Source organism: Numenius arquata, chromosome 1 (genome assembly GCF_964106895.1).
Source record: "Numenius arquata chromosome 1, bNumArq3.hap1.1, whole genome shotgun sequence".
Lineage (NCBI taxonomy): Eukaryota > Metazoa > Chordata > Aves > Charadriiformes > Scolopacidae > Numenius > Numenius arquata.
In genome coordinates this window covers 82,252,166-82,271,986 of record NC_133576.1, presented here as the reverse complement: position 1 = coordinate 82,271,986, position 19,821 = coordinate 82,252,166, and the positions used below count along the sequence as shown (strand labels likewise).

The following is a 19,821-nucleotide window of genomic DNA, read 5'->3' as shown; positions in this document are numbered from 1 at the left end:
CACCATGGCATTGTTGCACTGCTGAGGTGGACTCTAAGCAGCCTGTTTACCTATTCATATTTAATGTGCTCAATGGAAGGACGCATCCTGTTTCGGAATTGTGCACTTGTTACTGGAAAGTCTGCTCCAGTTCTTTTCAGAGGTCTCCATTCTGGGTGTTCTTGAGAATTGTATTAGTCTTAATTTATGCTATTGATAGAAATTGTCACTCACTAGTGACCAGTACTGGGAAATGTGCGTTAACATTGCATGCAGTAGTGCTGAGGTGATGGGAGAGTGGAGATGTAGAAGGGACCTGTGTAACTGCCTCTCTGCTGCAGGACTGGAAGCAAACGTGCCCTGCTGGGCTGAGTTGCTCAGGGAGATACAGCCTTCTGAACCCCTTCCCCCCACCTCTTCACCCATCCCTTCATGTGAAATCTGTACTTGCTGTGGATGATGGCATTTGCTGTGATACATACACATAAAGCACTCTGAGCACTGAGTTCAGTGAAGTCTTTCACTCTTAACCCTTATCTTTTTTTAACTTTATTTATTGCATTATCCTCCTCTCTGGCTTTTGAAACACTCTGGCTTTCATCTGTGCAAAATCTCTCTCCTGGGACTAAAGTTTGCCTTTCTCCATGACGATTCGTCTTTGCATTTCTTGTCCACTTCTACGTCAACTTTAACTGCCTGCCGCTGCCTTATGGGCTGACTACTTTACTTGTCCTTTTGCTCCCTCTCACATTAGTTTTGACTGTTCTGCTGGCCTGGTTGTGCTAGTCTTGACCACCGATTTACCAGCTTCTCATCCCAAATCTGTGTTGTGTGGTTTCTGACCTAAAGGTGGGGATGGCAAAGTTCTGTCACTGTGCTCTGTCTTTTAGCTTGCTGAATGAACAATTGAATTTCTAATTAACCTTCACTTTCTGGAACAAGACCAGGCTAGGGGAAATCTGTTTCCAATCACCCTGGTTTGCACCTTTTTGTCCAAGCCTTTATTAGTTTGCCTGCCTTCAGATTGTAGGCTACTTTGAGCCATTTTCTGCTTCTGAAGTACCAAACATGACTTTGACCCCATTAGTTGCAAATAATGATTACACAAAGGGCACTAAATGACCCAGGCCTGATGAGTAGTTTTATCCCCATTTATTTTTGGGGTTTATATTGTTGCGTTATCCCTTTTGCTTGGAAGATCTGTAGCCTTTGCAAGGTAAAGTACTGAGAAAGAATGTTGTATATTTTGAATAAGTTCTAATGTACAGATGGATTCCTTACCAGCATGAGGCACAATGTGTCAACCAGTGACATTTCAGTAACGAAAACAAGATGCTGCAGCATCCTTCAGGTTTTTTTTTCTTTCAGTTGTCAAATTGTTTTTAACAGAGATACCAGTGTTAGCAGTAGGGCTGATCTGTATGAAAACATGCAATTTAAACTCTGAAACTCAGAGCGTCTGCTCTGCTGAGCCTTATCTGAATTTAGAGGGGAAAAAATGGAGTTTTCATGTATAAGGGCTGAGCAATGGCTTCACTGGTAGTTATTACTTTTTGTGTCTGTGTTGGTCTGTATTACCTAATTTATTTTTTTAAAATGCTTTCTCAAAACTAGGACACAAGTTGACAGATCTCGAAAGAAGAGAACTACTGGCAACAGCAGCGTCTTTGTATGTGGCTGAACAACTGAGATCGCAGCAATTTCTAGGCACTCCAAGGTAAGTTCATTTCTAGGAACTCAGATGTGCTGATGTGTTTTGTTAATGGCATCTTCTCATGCACGAGGGACACTGGTGAGAAACTGCATGGTTTCTTAATATCATCTGTTTTTTTCTAAATTCAAATGAGCTGTGGCTTACATTTCCCTACTCACACAAGTCATACATGATTATTTTTATTCTACATATTAGCAAACTAATAGGCACAAAAATGTGTTACAAGCCAGTACAGTAATTAATGCACATCAGGAGTTTCATTAATGCAAAATGTTGCTGCATTAGTAACTAACCACAAATTGAGCATCACAAATTTCCCATGTGCCCATTTGAAGTGATCTTTGGGATAATATGAATATTCAGCTACAGAGCTTTAAAATACTGTGGATTTGTGAGTAATTTGCTACTTTGATGAAGAACCTTAATAGTTTAGGGTCCAATTCTGAAAATACTTCCTGACTGGTAAATGCTGGAAGAGTCAGCACCTTGCTTTAAGTATGTTTTTGGTGCTTGTGTTCCATGACTCCCTCATTCTTTCAGATAGTAGCTGCTAGTAATCTACATAGTACTGTTAATTGGCCAGCCATTGCAGTGGCTTGTGTTAAAATACTAATTAATTTCTTTTGACTTTTTGGAACAGTAATATTTTTTCTTCTAGGATTCTTCTAGCTTTTGTTGTCCTCTGGTCCATCATTGTCAATGCCTTGAGATCTTCTATTAGAACAATTGAATTTGTGAAACTTGCTTGGGTAGTTGGTGTTTGCAATGGTTGCGTACAGTGAATCTTAACTTCAGCATGACTCTTTCTTCTTGCCTCACATTCTTTAATGTAGTTGCGTGTCTGTGTGAGAGGGAAGTCAGAATGCAGGGATAGACATTATTCACATTCCATGCCAGTGGTTTGACAGTGTATTCTATTACTGATTTTACAGTGGTCAGGAATAAATCAAATGTGGTTTGAAGAAGTCTTTATTTTTATTTGTACCCACAAAGATAAATAGTACCATATGGTGTTAAAAAAAAGAAAAGGGGAAAAAAAAAAGAGACACTTAGGGCAAAGCATAACGGCTTTGTAATATGTAGCATATGTAGGACTAGGCCACGGCTTGCCTTATGCACCTATAGGGGAAAGTAAAGCACCTTTTTATTTCCTTCCACGAGTTATATCCTCCATAGCAAATGGCATAAGGAGAAGAACAGAGACTCAAAGGCCACTGTTCCCTAAATAAAAGATGAATGAGGGAAAATGAGGAGGAGCCTTGATCGTAGTTTTTACTGGCCAGCATCGGAAGTTAAGTAGTCTGGTACTGCTACAGAGAATTAATGGATTACTTTGTACTTAGACTAAGGGTAGGAATTGTTGACTTAAGTAGTGAATCTCAAATTGCCGTTGCATTCCCTGGTCTGACTTGAGGTTTTTTTCTCTGGCCTGTAAAATGTTGTTACTTGCTAAAAAGAAAAGGAGTCCGTGTTTTTAAGAATCTTCTAATGTTTTCTTTCTATTGCAAGTATTTTCTTTCAGTATTAGGCATCTGTGTATCTTAATAGAAAAGACACATAAAGCTATTTTAACTGAGATCAGATATGTAAATGAAGGTTTACATTCAGCAATCAGGCATGGCCATTCATCTCTTTTTGTGCTGCCTTTGAAGACCCCTGATTAAAAAAAAAAAAAGCTGATTTTTGGAGACCTAGCTGAAAGCCTTCACATATATTCCTCCACCATGAGCAGAGAAGGCAGCAGAGTCTGACCACATGAAGTTTGTAAGACTAGATTAAGGTCTGATTTTTTCACATTTTAAATGGTGAAGCTAACAAATCTTTTCAGTACAGGAAAGATCCCTTTCTCTTGCCATGATGGGGTGTACTGATGTTCAGCTCAGCTTTCTAAGGATGGTCTTTAATGTCTGTTGAGGCCTATGCAGATCTGGAATGAATCCTTCAGGAGCTCAGCCTTACAATTTTCTCTAAGTGGTGGCTGAATGGGGTTCTTATTGAATAGGTCATGGTTTCAGTGCACATATATTGCTAGAGCTACTTGTTTTAATGATGGTAAAGCTGCCTCTCTGAGACCAAGTAAGGACAACGTAATGCAAGAGGGTTTACTGGTAAAAGGGTAACTTCTGAAGAAAATCAAACCTGGTAATGATACCCTTTCCCCAAAATCATGCAGTTCCTTCAGAGGAAAAGTCAAAGAAACAAAGGCAGAGTGAGGTCAAAGGATTGTGCAGTGTCCTGGACAGGGTTCTCCATTCCTCAGAGCAGCTAGTGGACTCCCTCTAGAGGGGAACGAGGACTGTGGAGCCTACAGGTTACTGCAGTCCCATCAAGGATCCTTCATGGCATGTCCTTAACTTACCCAAACTGCATTTGACTTTTTTTTAAAGGTGTTCCATGTCATGAGTACTTTTTAGGGAGCAGAATTGTGGACATAGAGAACACATCTTTATTGGCATGACTGCAATCTGTTTGAAAAATACTAGTAAACAAGAAGTGCAGAGTAGGAACTTGTGCTACTGGCAACAAATCAAAAAGGCCAGTTGTAATCTTGGATGCAGTTCACTGTGGCAGAATTGGGTGTTTGCAGTCTGTGTGAATTTTAAATCCATGTTGGAGGATGTAAGCAGATTAGACAGACTGCACGCTCCAAAGTTGATCCATAACATTCTCCTAATGGTTTGGAAAAGTACATCGACATGTTGATCATCAGCTTCAAAATTTCAGCCCTCTGGCACTATTTATGTTGACAGCATTTTTTTTTCTTTTGCATGCACTGAAAACAATTGAGGATTTTTTGGTAAGGAATTACACTGAAAAGTAGTAGTTTGAAATCATGTATTATTTCTTCTAAACTTGTCACAGCTGCCAAATAGACAGTTTTCTGCTGAACTTGAGTTATATGCTTATCTTTGGTTTTTGGTTTATTTTGTCTTCCCTTTTGGGTGCCATATTTATAATATGGATTCTTTTCACAACTGCAGGAGTATTTTGGGTTCCCTTTTTTCCCCATGATTTATTCTGCCCAAGCTCAGGATTGTTATTCTAATTTGATAGATAGAAAGAACCATGCTTGGAAGTTTTCACAGAAGCTCCACCTTTCACTATCAGGGCTACTGAGGCTGTAATCAGATGAAATGCAGATGAGCCAGATTAAGGAATCTGTGTCCCAACCTGCTCCTTGCTTGGTCTCTGCCTTTTCGTCTCCTCCTCCCCCGGGTATGCAGGCGTGATTTTGTGTGTATCTGCTTTCTACTCTGGTTCTGCTAAAATAACCCGTATTAGTGTAGAAACAGTTTAATAATACTTTACTTTAGATCATTCTGACAGAACCAGGTTAAGTACTCATGACAAGTGAAATTATTCTGGAAGATCTACGAGGCTGAGAATGTGTAGCAAGGAGGAAGAGGTGAGCAGAGGATGGCCCATAAAAGAGATGCAGAGATGGGCCTTGTTCTGTGCAACAGATCAGACTCGTAGCAGCCTCGTGAGGGATGGGTTTCTACAGTTGATGATATTTGCAGGGATGTGACTGGAAAAAATTATGTATTTTGCAATCCCCTGGATGACTGAGTCATCAACTGTAAGGTTCGTGTTGGAATGCACTCTGATGATCAGCGAGCTATTGCCTCATTAGGATCAAACACCCAACTTTCTTCAGCTAGTTTCAATTAGATGTGACCCCTGTAGTGGGATTCTTTGTTGCAGTAGTTTATGTGGCACTGAGGTTAATACAGGCCACAAGCTGAAGGGCAGTTTGCCTTTCCTGTGTTAGAATAAATTGTATTATGGTTTGGGTGGAGCACCCACAGGTGAGTTTCCACTGTCTGCACTGCTCTGTGCCCCTGGCCTCACCAGCAGTCTCCTAGGATTAATTTGCCCACCGTTACCTAGAACGGCTGCTGGAGACCTGTGTGTGCGCAGAGTTACAGAAATATAGACATTTACTTCTATTATGCAACCTAATATTTAGATAAATTTCTGTGGGTTTTTTTTTTCAATTTAACTGGTCATTATTTAAGCAGTTTTCTTGGGAAGGGGTTGTTGTGGGGTGTGGTGTTTAGAGTTTTAAAATTTTTTTTAAAGATAATTAGGTAATGAAAATGCTTGGTATTTTGTGAGCCAGATACTAATGTGAATATTTCACTGTGATATCCAGATAGTAGGGGCACATGTTTCCTACAGGAAAGAGCCATGAATGATTGACGATTGTTTCATTGTTCAGCTTTCAGTTATTTTACCCAGGACTTTTCCTACTTATTCCATAGTTCAGTTTATTGTGAAACTGGTGCCACCCACAGCTGCTGAACAGATTTACAGCATCTAGTAAAATCCCAAGGTCTTCTAGACAGACCTCGATCTTGTTTCAAGTGGAAACATATTTTGGCTGAAGTGAATCCAGCTTATTTTACGTCTGTTTGATGTAGTTAGTGTTTGAGACCAAAATGATGTTGTACAGTTGAATCTTCACATTTTGGCTTCAGACTTGTTTTCATTAGTGGGTTGGGAGGGGAATAGGAGAGTGACTCTCCAGGTGTGGCTACATCATGCTATCTCATGGGTCTACTAATGTGATGTTTATACTTCTAAACCCAATTGCCTACAGCACTTCCTATGCGTTGCTTGTGTTGGCTGCTAAGTGTATTTTCCTAATTTTTCTATGGGTTTTACCCTTTCATCATTTATGACTTGGAAAAAAACAGTGAGGCTGCATGCCCGTATTACCTGATACTACATGCAAAAAGATGGTAACACATTGGAAAATGTTTTATATTGCTAGCAAAAAAAGGTAAAGATTTTTCTTGGTGTTTTTAATATGGAAGGCTGGGATTAAGGAGCCTTGAGTTAACCTCCTAACTGTTCTTGTGGGACCTCAGAGAAGTCAGTTGGATTGGACCTCAATTTACAGAAAGACAAAATGGCCTTAATACTTTACTACATTGAGGTTTTGTAAATATTTATTTATCAACATTTATGAAGTCTTTTGAGACCTAAAATGGATGATGCTTTCTAAGCCTAAAATAGTACTCTCACAGGAACTGTATAGTGAGAAGTTAGAGATAAAATACAGGCAAGTTTTTGTTAAGTTCTGAAATGCCTTGGCTGAATTTTTATATGTTTTAAAATTCTGAAAATCCAGGGGTCCAGTGCAGTGGACATGACACAACCAGTGAACTGCAGGAACAGAAACGAATATATTTAGTTTTTTATTTAACGAATTATTGTGGGTTTGTGTCTAAGTTGATTTGATACAGATATATTGACATAAATCCTCAAGTACAGTTAGTAATGATGGTTCAGATGCCTGCTTTGCCTTGCTGCTGCGTGATTAGGGCAGGGAGGGAAGGGCTCAGAGAGCAGCGGAGCCCCGCACCTCTTGGGCATGCTTGCTTTCACATAGACTACACCTATTACCCTGCTGGAGTCTGGGACAGAGCCAGCCCTTTGCCAGCCTAGGGCTTCCCCATATGGAAGGATGGTCAGCTGCCCAGTAGGAGAGCTTTCTGGCACTCCTGCATTGCTGGAGCAACACAGAATAAGGTTATGTTACATTAATTTTAAGGAGGAGGAAAACGATGTCAGGAAAATTCACTGGAGTCACCCGCACTGGCTGCTTGGAAAGAGGGAGAGTTCTTGCAGCACAGTCACAGACACCGCTGAATTGTATCAATTGCATTATGTGACTTTTATTTTTCCTCCTCCCTAGAACCGCAGTAATAACACGAACAGTTATTGCACGTACAGCTAAATATTTATACTTTGCATTACCCTACAAATACCCTCTAGTGTGATATAAAGATAAAACACTTTGTTTTCATTTGGTAAGGATGACTAAGTCCAGCCCATTTGTGGCTTTCTTCATTCCCTCGCTTTGGAGTTATGCAGTCATCCTTAGCTCATGAAAATAACACGGTCTTATCCTTACTGTTCTGGTCCCCTGGTCAACAAGTCAAGCATTCTTTTCATGATTTACTGTTATGCCTTTGAAAGTCCTCATGGTTTTTTCTTTCCCTGTAGACTAGCAAGGTACTAAGACTCTGTTCTCCCTCTTTTCGTGTGATATCCTTGTTTATAACGGGTTCTTCTGATTGTGATAACTCTCTCTTGTCTCTTTAGGTGATACTTAATGTTGTTGTTTGACATCTCAGAAATAATGATATTTTTTTTTGTAATCTTGCTTAATCACTACTAAACCAGCTGCCTATATAATATTCTATCTGTCTTTAAAATCTGGTATTATTTACCCTTCTATTTTGTTCAGTTGCTTATTACAGAAAGAGGATTATATGTGCTAGAGACAAACAAATAGATGCAAATATATGAAACGGGTATTTTTGACTAGTGGAAATGAACTTTTATGTAAAATATAAATGTTGAAATGGGACATTTCATTTATGACTTTCTCTAGTGTGTGTCATATTTTTTTCTTTTGTTAGATTAAATTAATGGAATCAGAATTGATAAGTAATATCAAGGTATTTATATAATCATTTGAAAGCAGAGCCATCATTCCATAAGATTCATGAAAATCTATTCCAAACCCAAAATGGTCTATTATGGGAAATTTTCACAGCCTGTCATGCCTATGTCATTTGTAGGGAAAAAGGTGTCCTGGGCACTCAGGAATCCATGGCTGCTCAATCTTTAGAGTAAATAATCATTATGAAGTTGTTAGGAAGGTAATAATTATGAGAAGTTTGAACCTTGCTGAGCATCTTTTGGGAAGATCCCCAGAGCAGTGGCACGCAGATTGCTGGTGGCAAAGCCGTTCACCAAAGTAAATGGACCTGGCTAAGTCACTATGACCAGTTTTCCTTTTCACCGTGTTTGCTGGGAAAACAGCAGCTGCTTTAGGAGCTTTATAGCTTCTGTGGCTACTGTTCACTTCATGTTGAAACTTGAATTTACATAGTGTACACACGTGTTTCCTGTTGTGCTGCCATATTCCTGGCCCTTTTTAGTTGTGAATCTGCTCCTTTTTCTCATTCGTGCTTTGCTTAGGACCTCCTCTTCTGCAAGATACTGTCTTTACCACAAGACCTCTCTCTCTTTCCTTTACTTTGATCCTTTTTATAAGACCAGCAATACTTTCCTCTCATGCGAGTTTACACCTCCTAAACCTTTTCTTTAATATTTGTCGTGTGTCAAAAGTGTAGGCTTGAAACCTTAGAACTAACAAGGTGTGTGCTAATCGCCACATGCTCCCTGTTCATTTTACAGCTATTTTTAGCATAGTTTTTGCTCTCCATCTGTATGTTTTATTTGGAGTTCTGAAGGGCAGAAATGAAGTTGTATGGGAGATTTTTAGGGAAGGGCAAAGTTTTTCTTGACTTTGGGGGACTCTAAGCTCAGTAAATGCGTGTGTGACCGAATTCATGTGAGAAGTTTTATTGATATTTCTTTCCTAACACTATTAACATAAAAAAGATAAGCCTGAACATCAGGACCTTACCTAGTGAAGTTCCTTGGGACACTGGCTGTGTCCTGCTGTTTGTGTAGTGTATAGCTTATTCTGGATGCTGTTGCAGTAGAAATGTTATCAACAATATGGGAAGAAAAAGTCACTCATTCAATATTGTCCGCATACTTTTACATGTATGTGTCTTGATTTGTCCATTCTTTAGCATGCCTGCTTCATTCATGGTTCACAAAGGCTGTAGTTAAATATAAGATATTGATTGAAGGGATAGATAATTCATTTATACCTTTGTTATTGAGTATTACAATTTTCAACTGTTTTTTTCCTTTGATTCAACTGCGAAAGTGGGATGGGACACAGAATGGCCTCATTATTGTAGGAGTATTTCTCTGTTCCCTGCAATGATTCCAAAAGCTCTTGCACACTTCATCAGTATTATTGTAATTCTTTGGCTGCAGGATATTTGGCAGCTGTTGCACCCCACTGGCAAATCCTATTCAGACTTCGCTTCCATTCACCATTGCCATTGGAGAATTGATTTCTCTCTCCTCTGCTCTAACCTTTCCCAATTCATTTTGGATTGTTCAATGTGAAACATTTTAATTTCATATCATACAGCCATTCAGCTCACAATCCTTTTTTAACCTGTCACCAGGGTAACAGCATAGCATGCTTTCTTTAGGCAATCAAGTTTTTATTTCACATGCTTAATGTTGCATTAAATGTTTGCATTTTGTTTAACCCTCTTAAATACTTTGAACTGGGGATATATTTTGCAGGGTAATGAAGTCTCTGATTTCAGTGTCAAGTCTTCACAGAAATTGCCTTACTTAAAATAAAAAATAACAAAGCAGAAGATGAATACAGTAATGAGAAGATTATTAGTAAGATTCCAAATGGCTGAATGGGGCAAGCATCCATAGAGTAGCAAAAATATTTTTCTTCTGGAAAAGCATTCCAGGAGCTTATATTATAATCTTTAGACCTACACTTTAGGATTATTTTTACCTGTAAGTGCTTGTAATCGAATTAATGCAAATATAGGATTAACCATGCAATAACATGACTTTAAGAAGAAATGTCTGGCCTATACCTGTCAACCTGCTTCAGACTACTTGCCAGATGTGTCTGTGGAACTGCAAGCTGAATAGCAAGTTATTTATATACATAAAAATTAGAAATTAATGGGATGATGCAATTGATACGGAACTTTTAAGTGTCTGTTTTTTCCTGTGCATGCAAACCATCATAGCATGAACAACAGGGTATATTCATTTTATTGGAAATGAGAATAATAATGAATTTAGAATGTGTTATCATAGGTGATTACAAAAATAAAATGAAATGGACATTTTCTTGTCTGAAAAAGCATTGATTTCATATAACTGTGGCCTTACAGAGCCTGTCCTACTTGTCTTGGTAATGGAATAGGATCAGCTAGGTTCGCCCCCACCTATTTAGCTGGAATTTTAAAAAAGTCTGTAATAGAGGTCTTTAAAATATCCAGATTTTCATATTCTATGCCTGTAATTATAATTAGAGGTGTAGTGTTAAAAGCTTTGTATCTGTCATGTTCTATTCTCAATTATGTAGGTATAAAAGATGGGGGGCGAGGGGGGGAAGTATTTAATTTTAACATAAGTGAAATTTAAGAACATGGCATTGCAAACAAACCCAGGCTTTGCTCATCTATAATGAAATAAACCCACTATAATGAAAACATTTATAATATGCATTTTAATGCTTTGGAATACTGACTTTACAAAGCTCCTCATTTGCAAAATAGATCATACATATCTAGCATTGTTTAAAAAATACAAATGCAGAATATTTACATTACTGCACTAGTTGGAGTGTTTGGGTTTGCATTTGATACAGCTTTTTTTGAGGAGACAGCTGATTATTGTAGATCAGACCCATAGAGCTGACTTTGTTAGAATTTTTCTTTCAGTGGTGTATCACTAACCATACAAGGATAGAAATGCAGTTTCTTCTATTAATTTCCAAGCTTTCTGTCCAGTTTCCTTTTTTTCCAAAGTTGCACTATAAGCTACCAAATATTATTACCTGCCAAAAGAGGTTTGGCAGTGTTTTGTTACTGAATTTTGCCAAAAGGAGCCAAACATATGGTAACAGTTAATTTATTGGTTCTTCTAACCTCAAGGGAACTCTTACAGAGAGCATATTACCTTTTTATCTAACATATTTTAAATAAAAGAGCTGTTGGCTTGAAATTTGATATGCCAGTATAGAAGCTGACCTTCAGTGTGGTTATGCTCAATTCAGTCTTGTTTAAGGGTAAGATTAAAAGTGTAAACATACAACATTGAGCTAAGCCTTCTTTCTTTTCACTTCTGCGTAGTTCTAGTGTGTGTGTGCGTGTGTGTAAGTGAAAATATTGAAACCTTTTCACAAGAAAAATGAGTCCTGCCTTTCTCTCAGAAGTCTTGGGAGAGCTCTTTCTTCACTTTCTTGATAAGATATTTCCTGGACTGTGCATTACAAAGTGATAATTAAAAAAAAGAACGTTTTTCATTTCTTTATATGTAAGACCACAGGCCCATTTGTTGCTCTGCAACAATGTAAATTTGTCGCTCTGCAACAATGTAAATTTGTCCAGTACTAATGAGAGAAGTATTTGAGAGGTAACATTGCTAATTGTGCTGCTATTTGCTATCTTGGAGTTGAATCTTGTGCCTGAGACTCGCACAACTCAAAACTCAGTGGTCTGCTGCCTGTGTTTGAGGTAGCCCTCTTTGTTCCACCTCAAAAGCTGCGTACTTTTGTCTTTGTGGCCTGGTGGTGTTGTGAATCTTAAAACTACATGGATATATAATTATATTTCAGATGGGATACTTGGGATAGATGGTGCCTTAAATAAAGAATATCCTGATTTTTGTTGGCTCATAGTAGACCTGGATATTTTCCCCTCGATCTGTGTTGAGACTGCTCAGATGACTTTTCCTTTTGTGAGTATGGACGATCCTTTAATATCTTTCACAGCCCATTCTTTAGTGGTTTACTTCTCTGTGTAATTAGATGTGGTGCTTGGAGTTTGTTTTGGCTGTGGCTTCCCTTTAACATGTATCTTCAAAGCCCATAGTGTGAGAAAGACTGGGCAGGAAAGAATGGCGCAGGACCTGGTTCTTTTGAAACCAGGGATGTTTACCCATTGATTTAGAGAGGAGATGATGACAAGTCTTTATCCTGTCTTTCTGTGGTGCTTAGTAAGATTAGTCTTGCTGCGGTTAGTAGTGGGACGATACAAATAATTTATTTGCCCATTGAATTTCAGATTTAAAAAGCACATCAAAAAATCTGGGGTATTTGATTAAATTTTATCCTTCCTAGGCTTTAAGCTTCTGTCTTTACTCTAGCGTTGTGGTACGTGTTTTTGAGGCTCCTCTCTCTGCCATGGATGGTGAGCTGATACACCTTGGTCATGCAGTAATGATTTTCTCCAGACCCTGCTGCCCATTCTTCTGCCAGACACCAAAATTTAAAGCAGGTCCTTGTCTGGCTGCATCCAGCCCTTAATGTCCTTAGACGAGGGAGATGCCATAAACTGACAGCTTTTCTCTGTTTCTTTCCTTGAACTAGTGAGAGCGCTTCTCTTTGAAATCCTATGTTTTCCCCACTCCACTCTGCAACAAATCCTTTTTTTTTTTTTTGGTTACTCATATCCTTAGGCAAATCACAGTCATTTTAAGATGTTCACTAACATTGTCCACCTTATTCCTTTATTAGTTATGATTTTTTCAGTCTTTGATCTCAGACACTGCGTTTCTGCCTCTACTACAGGCTTCCTTTTCCCAAGTTTTAACACCTATTTTAAGTGAACCCTTTAAATAATAATTGGATGTGTAAGAAATCATTTTTAAAGAAAAATGTGTTTTCTGTGGCATATAAAAATGTACCTACATGGCACATGTTATATATGGGCCATGTTATTACTATATAGTGTATGTGTGAAAAATGTTTTGTATTTTGGAAATTTATTTCTTAGCTTTGTGAATTACCAAACTACATTGATTGGTGCTAATTGTCTTGGCTAAAGGCAAGGAAGGAGAAGGGACTTCTTGTTAAGTACATTATAGAAGTGTGACTACATTCTTGTACTATTCTTATACCTTATTTATCCAGCCACTGTTGATCATTGAATAATGGACTATGTGGATATTTGGGCCACCCAGTATGGCTGTTTTCTTGTTGCCGTTCTGTGTCGATCATGATTCTCCCAAAATACGCAAAAGGAAATCTAAGACAACAACCCACTTTGTGTTAAACTTTACATGCAGTTGTGTTACTGCCACTCCTTGGGTCCATCCCACCTACACAGCCTGGCTTCTCTCCTTTGACTTTAACCAGCAGAAAGCTTAGTGGGCAGAAGACTCTTTTATTAATAGTGAGCATGAGACACCAGTGGTTACAAATTTTTTGTCCTTCACAATCATCCCTAGTTTAACTAAAAATTTCTTCTGAAATTCTTTCATTCACATCTGATGCACATAACTTTAGCCAAGTAGGAAACCTACACACGATTTTTTTCTTGTTGGCTTTCTTCTCTTTACTTGTGAGACCATAATATGAACAATAGCAGGTGTCCTGTTAAAAGGCTGAAAATATATGGAAGGCAATAGAGATTTATCTTCTTTTGGATATATATGACATTGTTAAATAACAATTTGCGCCTGGGTTTGTGTGGCCCAGATTTGTAGTGCCTAAGTAATGTAATAAATAGAGGTAAGCATCACCTAAAACCTATCTAAGGTCCAAGTCATTGCAGAGAGGTACCTTTCTCTTGCAATTAAAGAGAGAAGATAGTTAGTATCAGGTGGCGAAGGCTCAGTGGTGTGAGCTCTGGATGTAAACTGAAAGTGCAGTAGAAGATGTACTGAAGGTAATGGGAGTCACTGGAGCTCTGCTATGTGCTATAATTGTGTAGACATGAAGAATTAGTACTTATGGAAGATATGCATGTTTTATATTATCTAATATAATTTTTAATGAACTCTTGGGGTTTTTCTCATCTGCTATTTTTTTTCTCTTTAACTTAACAGAATTAGTGGCATTAATTTGTTCCATAGGAATCTAGTGCAGAAAAAGAGAACAAAGCTTTAGAATCTGTAAAACATGCCACATTTTTCACATGTTAGGGAGAGGAAGTAGCTGTCACATTGCCTGTTGGAAACGGGCTTGAGTACCTCTAGCCAAACACTCCAATCACATGTGTCTGTGGTGTAGTAGATACATCACTGAGATTTGTGCTGTCACCTAGCACTAGATCTTCTGTATACAGTAAAGAAGCATCTTTTTGAAAAGCTAGCCACTGTCTAGAAAAAGATATTGTTGCAAATTAATCACTGTTCTTGGCCAGCTTCTGTTTCTGACACTGTGGCGTGTAAGATGGATAGTAAGGGAAAATCTGACCACCCTGTTCTGGGACTGTGTGCCATCCTGAATGTGCATGCTATGTATTTCCTCAATTAAATCCCATATAAAGGAGAAATCACAACAGAACAAATACGATCAGTACAGCTGTATTACAAAACTGGTCTCATTGGCATGAGATGGTTAAGCTCTTGGATGTGCTCACTCTTCGGTGAGAGACCTAAATGAAACTATTAAACACAGGAAAGGCAGCATTCAATACATAGTTCTTAATAATAGCCTCAAAAAGATATTTGGGGATGTTCTATAAGATCGTATTTTCAGTTTGGCTCTAAGACAATTTGTTGAGTTTTTTTGGTTAGCTTAATATAATTCATAATTCTTCATTTGTTTGCACAGTGGCCCTGTGGGCCTTGAAGAAGGCGGATGTTCTTAGTCCCAGTGCTGTTGCCAAATTTCCTCAGAGGTGACCTTATTCTGATGTCTTTCCTATTCCCTTGACCGTAGTAGTTGTGTCTCACTCCTGATCTGGTTCTTGATTTAGTAAGTTGAGCAGGTGCTGACAGGTTTCACTGAATTGGGTCTTAGAAACTTTACTCTTTAAAGAAATGCTGCATTTCAGTCAGTTACTGCCTTTAATGGTGGATGTCACAGTGCAGATGTAGATCACTGAATATGAAAGGGTTAATGTGTTTTTTGGGGATTAACCTTGTAAATTACTGTTAGTTGGAGAAAACAGTGATGTGTACAAGAAAGTAGTATTATATTAATGGGATAGAGACAGCACTGGAATGTCAGGCCAAGATTTCTTCAAAATGGGAGTTTTAAGTTTGATTCTAATAGATGTAATTTGTCCTCCAAACTGGCAGAATGATTTTTCAAATGTGCTGCACTGTGCAGTATTCTCATTGCTTTCAACTGAGAGGAGCTGGCAGATACCAAGCCCTTCTTAACATAACTATTCTTTACTGGGGCAACTGCATAAAGGGTTTTGAGCCTGAATTTAAGTATCAGTTTTTTGTTTACCTTTTAAACCATGGCCCAATATCTAAAGTATTCAATGATGATCTAAAGTATCAAAGGTTGCTTGCTGCCTACTTTTAACATACACAGGAAACCTGTAATATTCTAAACTTAATATTAAGTGAAAAATAGCACATTGTTACTGGGCACAGCCATTGTTTGAATGGAGGTGCAGGCAGCAGGCTGCCCAATAGACAGCTACATCCCAATACCATCATGTTACATGGAAGGATATAAGTGCTACTGATGATGCTAACAGAAGAGCTGTAGTCCTCCCTACTGCATCAGGGTAATTTGTTCTGAAGCTCTTTGAACATTAAAAGAGGTGACATAATTATTGTAAGACTATTCCTAAATAGCCGCACAGTAAAAGAATTAGTAAGTTTCCTTGATCAAGGAAATACAGGAGAATTTGTACAGGAAAAGAAGTTTGTCATTTTCCTTTTGTGGAGGGTATTATAGTTATTAGTTTTCCCAACTGCCCAAAGTAAATGCTATTAAAAATTAAGGGTGTTAGAGAGAAATACAGTTATGATATTAAATACTTTAATGGAGGAGAAATAGCCAAAAATATTTTTTTATTACAAACAGATTTTCAGATTTTTTTCTCTCAATAGCGATTGTCAGCATGCATAAGTCAATATTGTTGACTGATCTGATTAAAACCACCTGCTTGCAAGTAGTCTCTCTTTGGTAAATAGTTTTGCTGATTTAGGAAAGATGGTTTAGAAGAACAGATCGGATGCAGTGACTTGTAAATTATGTGTAAAATAAATGTCTTTTCTCTGTACTTGTGAACACGTGATTTGAAGCTTCCTTGCTTCTTGTCTCACAAATGCTTGCAATGAGACAGGGAGTAACATCTCTCATCCAGCATTAATGCTTGTGATGTTTCCTTTTTTGAAGAGAAACCAAATGCTGAAGTAGGCCCTGACATGCCATAGGAGAGGAAATGAGTTTCAGATATCATGTTTTACATTTATTTATTTGCAATTTTCAAGGTATGCTGGCATCTGCTGAAGGACTGAACAGTCTGACCCTCCCCTGAAATTGAGAGGTCTTGGGCTGTACTCGCAGCTCCCAGGATTGCTTTGTGTTTTATCCAGTTTGTTAAATGCAAAGTGCATAGAAATTTCCTGGTGTAGGACCAAATGCCAAAACTCTTTGTCCCAGAGGATGCATCATCAGGCTACAAAGCTGTGTTCTCTGAGTCTCCATGAATCTCTCATTCATTCATACCATCAGCAGGGTAGGATGGTGACTCCTCTAATGCCTACCTGGGCCCTGGCTCTTTCTCTGGAGAGATAGGAGGTAGATTTGAAGCCTCTCAGGCTGAGGGAGACTGATAACCCAGATCTTTCATTCTCTGGATGTATGTGCTGCGAGCATGAATTTGTTATAGCAAGATGAGCAATAGCAGCAATCCCACTTCCTTTTCCTGATAGATTTAAAGCTAAAAGAGCCATAAAAGGTTTTTCAAGAGGCTTAGAATTGTTGATGTTTGCATGCATGTTTGGAGCACACCTTCTCCATAAGGCTACAGAGACAGCTTTGGCAGAGGAGTCCCTTGTTCCTGCCCCCCTTCCAGGCTGATGGGGATCTTGCTGCAAAGCAGATGGGTTAGGGTGGCTCTGTTTGCAGGACCCAACCCCTGCATGCTTAGAGACCTTCGGAGTGGAAGAGGGTGAGCTCAGGTAGTCTTGCCGGGTTACTTGCCAGTTAAACAAAGATGAAAGGGGTTGAGCCCACACACTTAGATCTGGGCAGCTAAATTCACCCTAGGTTTATAAGATCTAGCTTTAACTGTTTCTTTATTTAGCCTTGATCTGGGGCTCACTGGTGAAGGCAGTGGAGGTTTTCATTGGGCACTGGATTTCAGGCCCTTATGTCAATGCAAATCCCCCAAAAGGCTTCTATTAAAGGAAAAAGGAAGCATCCAGATGTACTCTGTTTTGAATCAAAGCACGGTGCACTCCATAGCATCCTTTTAAAGCGGTGCTTTTTATTTTATAGTTTACCTTTCATGTAATTTAGTTTTTTCCTGTGGTCACTGTTCAGATAGAGTATATGGCTATAAATATGCATATTTGTTATTGATCTAAATGCAGTATGTAAGAAAATGTAATGTAAAATCATTTTGACATAACCATCGAGTAATTCTTTCAGCCTTTGTCTGATCAGCTGGCACACAGGCTAGTAGAGGTTATTATTTTGTATGACATATGCAGAACTATAATTTACTCTAATGATGGTATATTTTCATACTCTTGGTGAAAGGGATCTGTGTATACATATGCACATATGAAGCAGAAAGAAGGAAAAACCATTTTTATGTAAAAGCGCATGTGATATGTATAGATGGATCAATCTGTATATATGTAGAAAATGTGTGTGAATAGATGTTGAAAATACTTCAAATTGCTGAATAAAATATTCCCAGATTCTTAGGTTCCTTTCACATAATTTTTAGTTCTTAAAATAATCCTGTGAAAGTGCTGCTTTTATCTTTTCTGTGCAACGATGAACTTTTATGTTGGAAAGTGTTGAAAGTACTCGGATAGTAAAGCTTAGATTTTTGTTTTGTTTGGCAGTACACTTCTGTTTAGAATTCTTTTAATCTATCCATCCCCTGCTTTTATATTCATCTGATAGTTGAAGGTTCTGTGAAAGATATTTCTTTGTATATTAACTTATTAAACCAATAATACTCAAAAGTGTGAGATTTACATCCCTTTTTCGTCTTTTTGCATCATAAGATAGGCTCTTGTTTGAGTTGTTAAATTTCTGTTTGCCTTTCTTGAGTTTTTTTTGGGGGGGGAGGGCGGAGAAAATAAGAAACAATTTATATGGTAGATCTAAAGTTTCATTAAAATTGCTTATGCCCTGTCCCAGGCATTTTAAGTGGGCCATCTGTCTAAACATCTCTCCATTTTTTTCTGATCATTTCCTCGACTTATTCATGAGCCATGGGAGGGCTCCTTTGTAGTCTCCATGTAGCTGGTTCAGTCTACCCCCACTGAATACATCTATGTGCTTGCATAACATATCTTTTCACAGTGCTGGAAATTCTCTGAACTTGGTTCAGATGAATGGCCCACTTTCTGAAGGTCTTTTTTTCTCCCCCTGCAAAGATTTGTATGCAGAAACTGACCTTGGTGGCTACAGAATCCAGCACATTATTCTTGATCATTTTACAGGCCACCTGCTGTGAAAGTTATGATGAAGGATTTCTTAATGATTCTTTGACCATTAACATTGTTTTAAGTCAATATTTCACTTTTATTTAACTACTGAATAGGTAATTGCACAATTGAAAAACAGCTTTACGGAGTGTCATATAATGTGGTTTTCAAATGCTTATAATCGTTCATAACGAGAGAATTTGTTATGATAGTTTGGGATTTCTCTGTGTTTACATAAAGTATTATGCAGCAGAAATATCAGAAGTAAAGAGAACTTGTAATTCCCTCCCCCCCCCCGCCCCAGCATTAGAACTCACATTTTGAATTGGAAGTAAAAGATAAATAAATCTATACTCAATTTTCTGACCCTTTAGGAGCTGGTGACATTTATCATAGCTCATTACATCATCAACAGTAATCGGGAGAGGGGAGTTTATTTGCCGTAAACTGCAGAAAATTGTAGTTTTATTGAGTTCCTTCTATCTGATTGGTTGATGACAATCAAAATGGATGGGCCAGGACAGAGTTATTACTTGACTTGCTTTTGTGAATGTCTGTTTTCTTTCGTTACTTGTTTTTGACTAGGCTAGATAATGGTTTAACTAGTGTCTGTTTTCCATGTGCACAGTAAGTGTGCGTCGATCTAAAATTTTTAGCAGTTGTCTGCTGTCCTCTCTGACAACTTGCAAAGAAAGCAGGAGCTATAATTGCTGCATTATTATAAAATGTCTCCCTCTCTCTCATGGCAGTTGGGGGTAAAAGGGACAATAATACACTGTGCAATGAATGAAATAAATTATGGGAGGATGACATCACCTATAGTTGAACAAACAGCAGCAGAAGTTGAAAATAAATAAATAAGCAGGCAAACACTGCTGGTTTTCTTCTTGCACTTTTTACATGTTTTTGTAACTTCGGTGCTTTAGAGTAATGCCTTTATGACTTAGGCCATCACCGTACTCTTCGTCTGTGCCCCTGTTGCTTGCGGTACTCCCCTTTAGAAGGCAATATGGAGTAGAGAGGTTCAGAACTGCCCATTTCTGTACTGAGGGAGTTCGTAACCCCCCATCTCCCACCCACCTCCTGTTGCTGCAGCCAGCATCCTGCCTTTGCTC

General features: G+C 38.4%; 1 protein-coding gene across 1 annotated transcript in view; it reads left to right on the top strand.

Moving 5' to 3' along the window:
• Positions 1 to 19,821, top strand: part of PCCA (propionyl-CoA carboxylase subunit alpha) — a 292,639-nt gene that overhangs the window by 154,397 nt on the left and 118,421 nt on the right. The window contains exon 18 of the mRNA XM_074156847.1: positions 1,594 to 1,696. Within this exon, the coding sequence (XP_074012948.1) occupies positions 1,594 to 1,696 (103 nt within the window). The remainder of the gene's footprint in view (positions 1 to 1,593; positions 1,697 to 19,821) is intronic.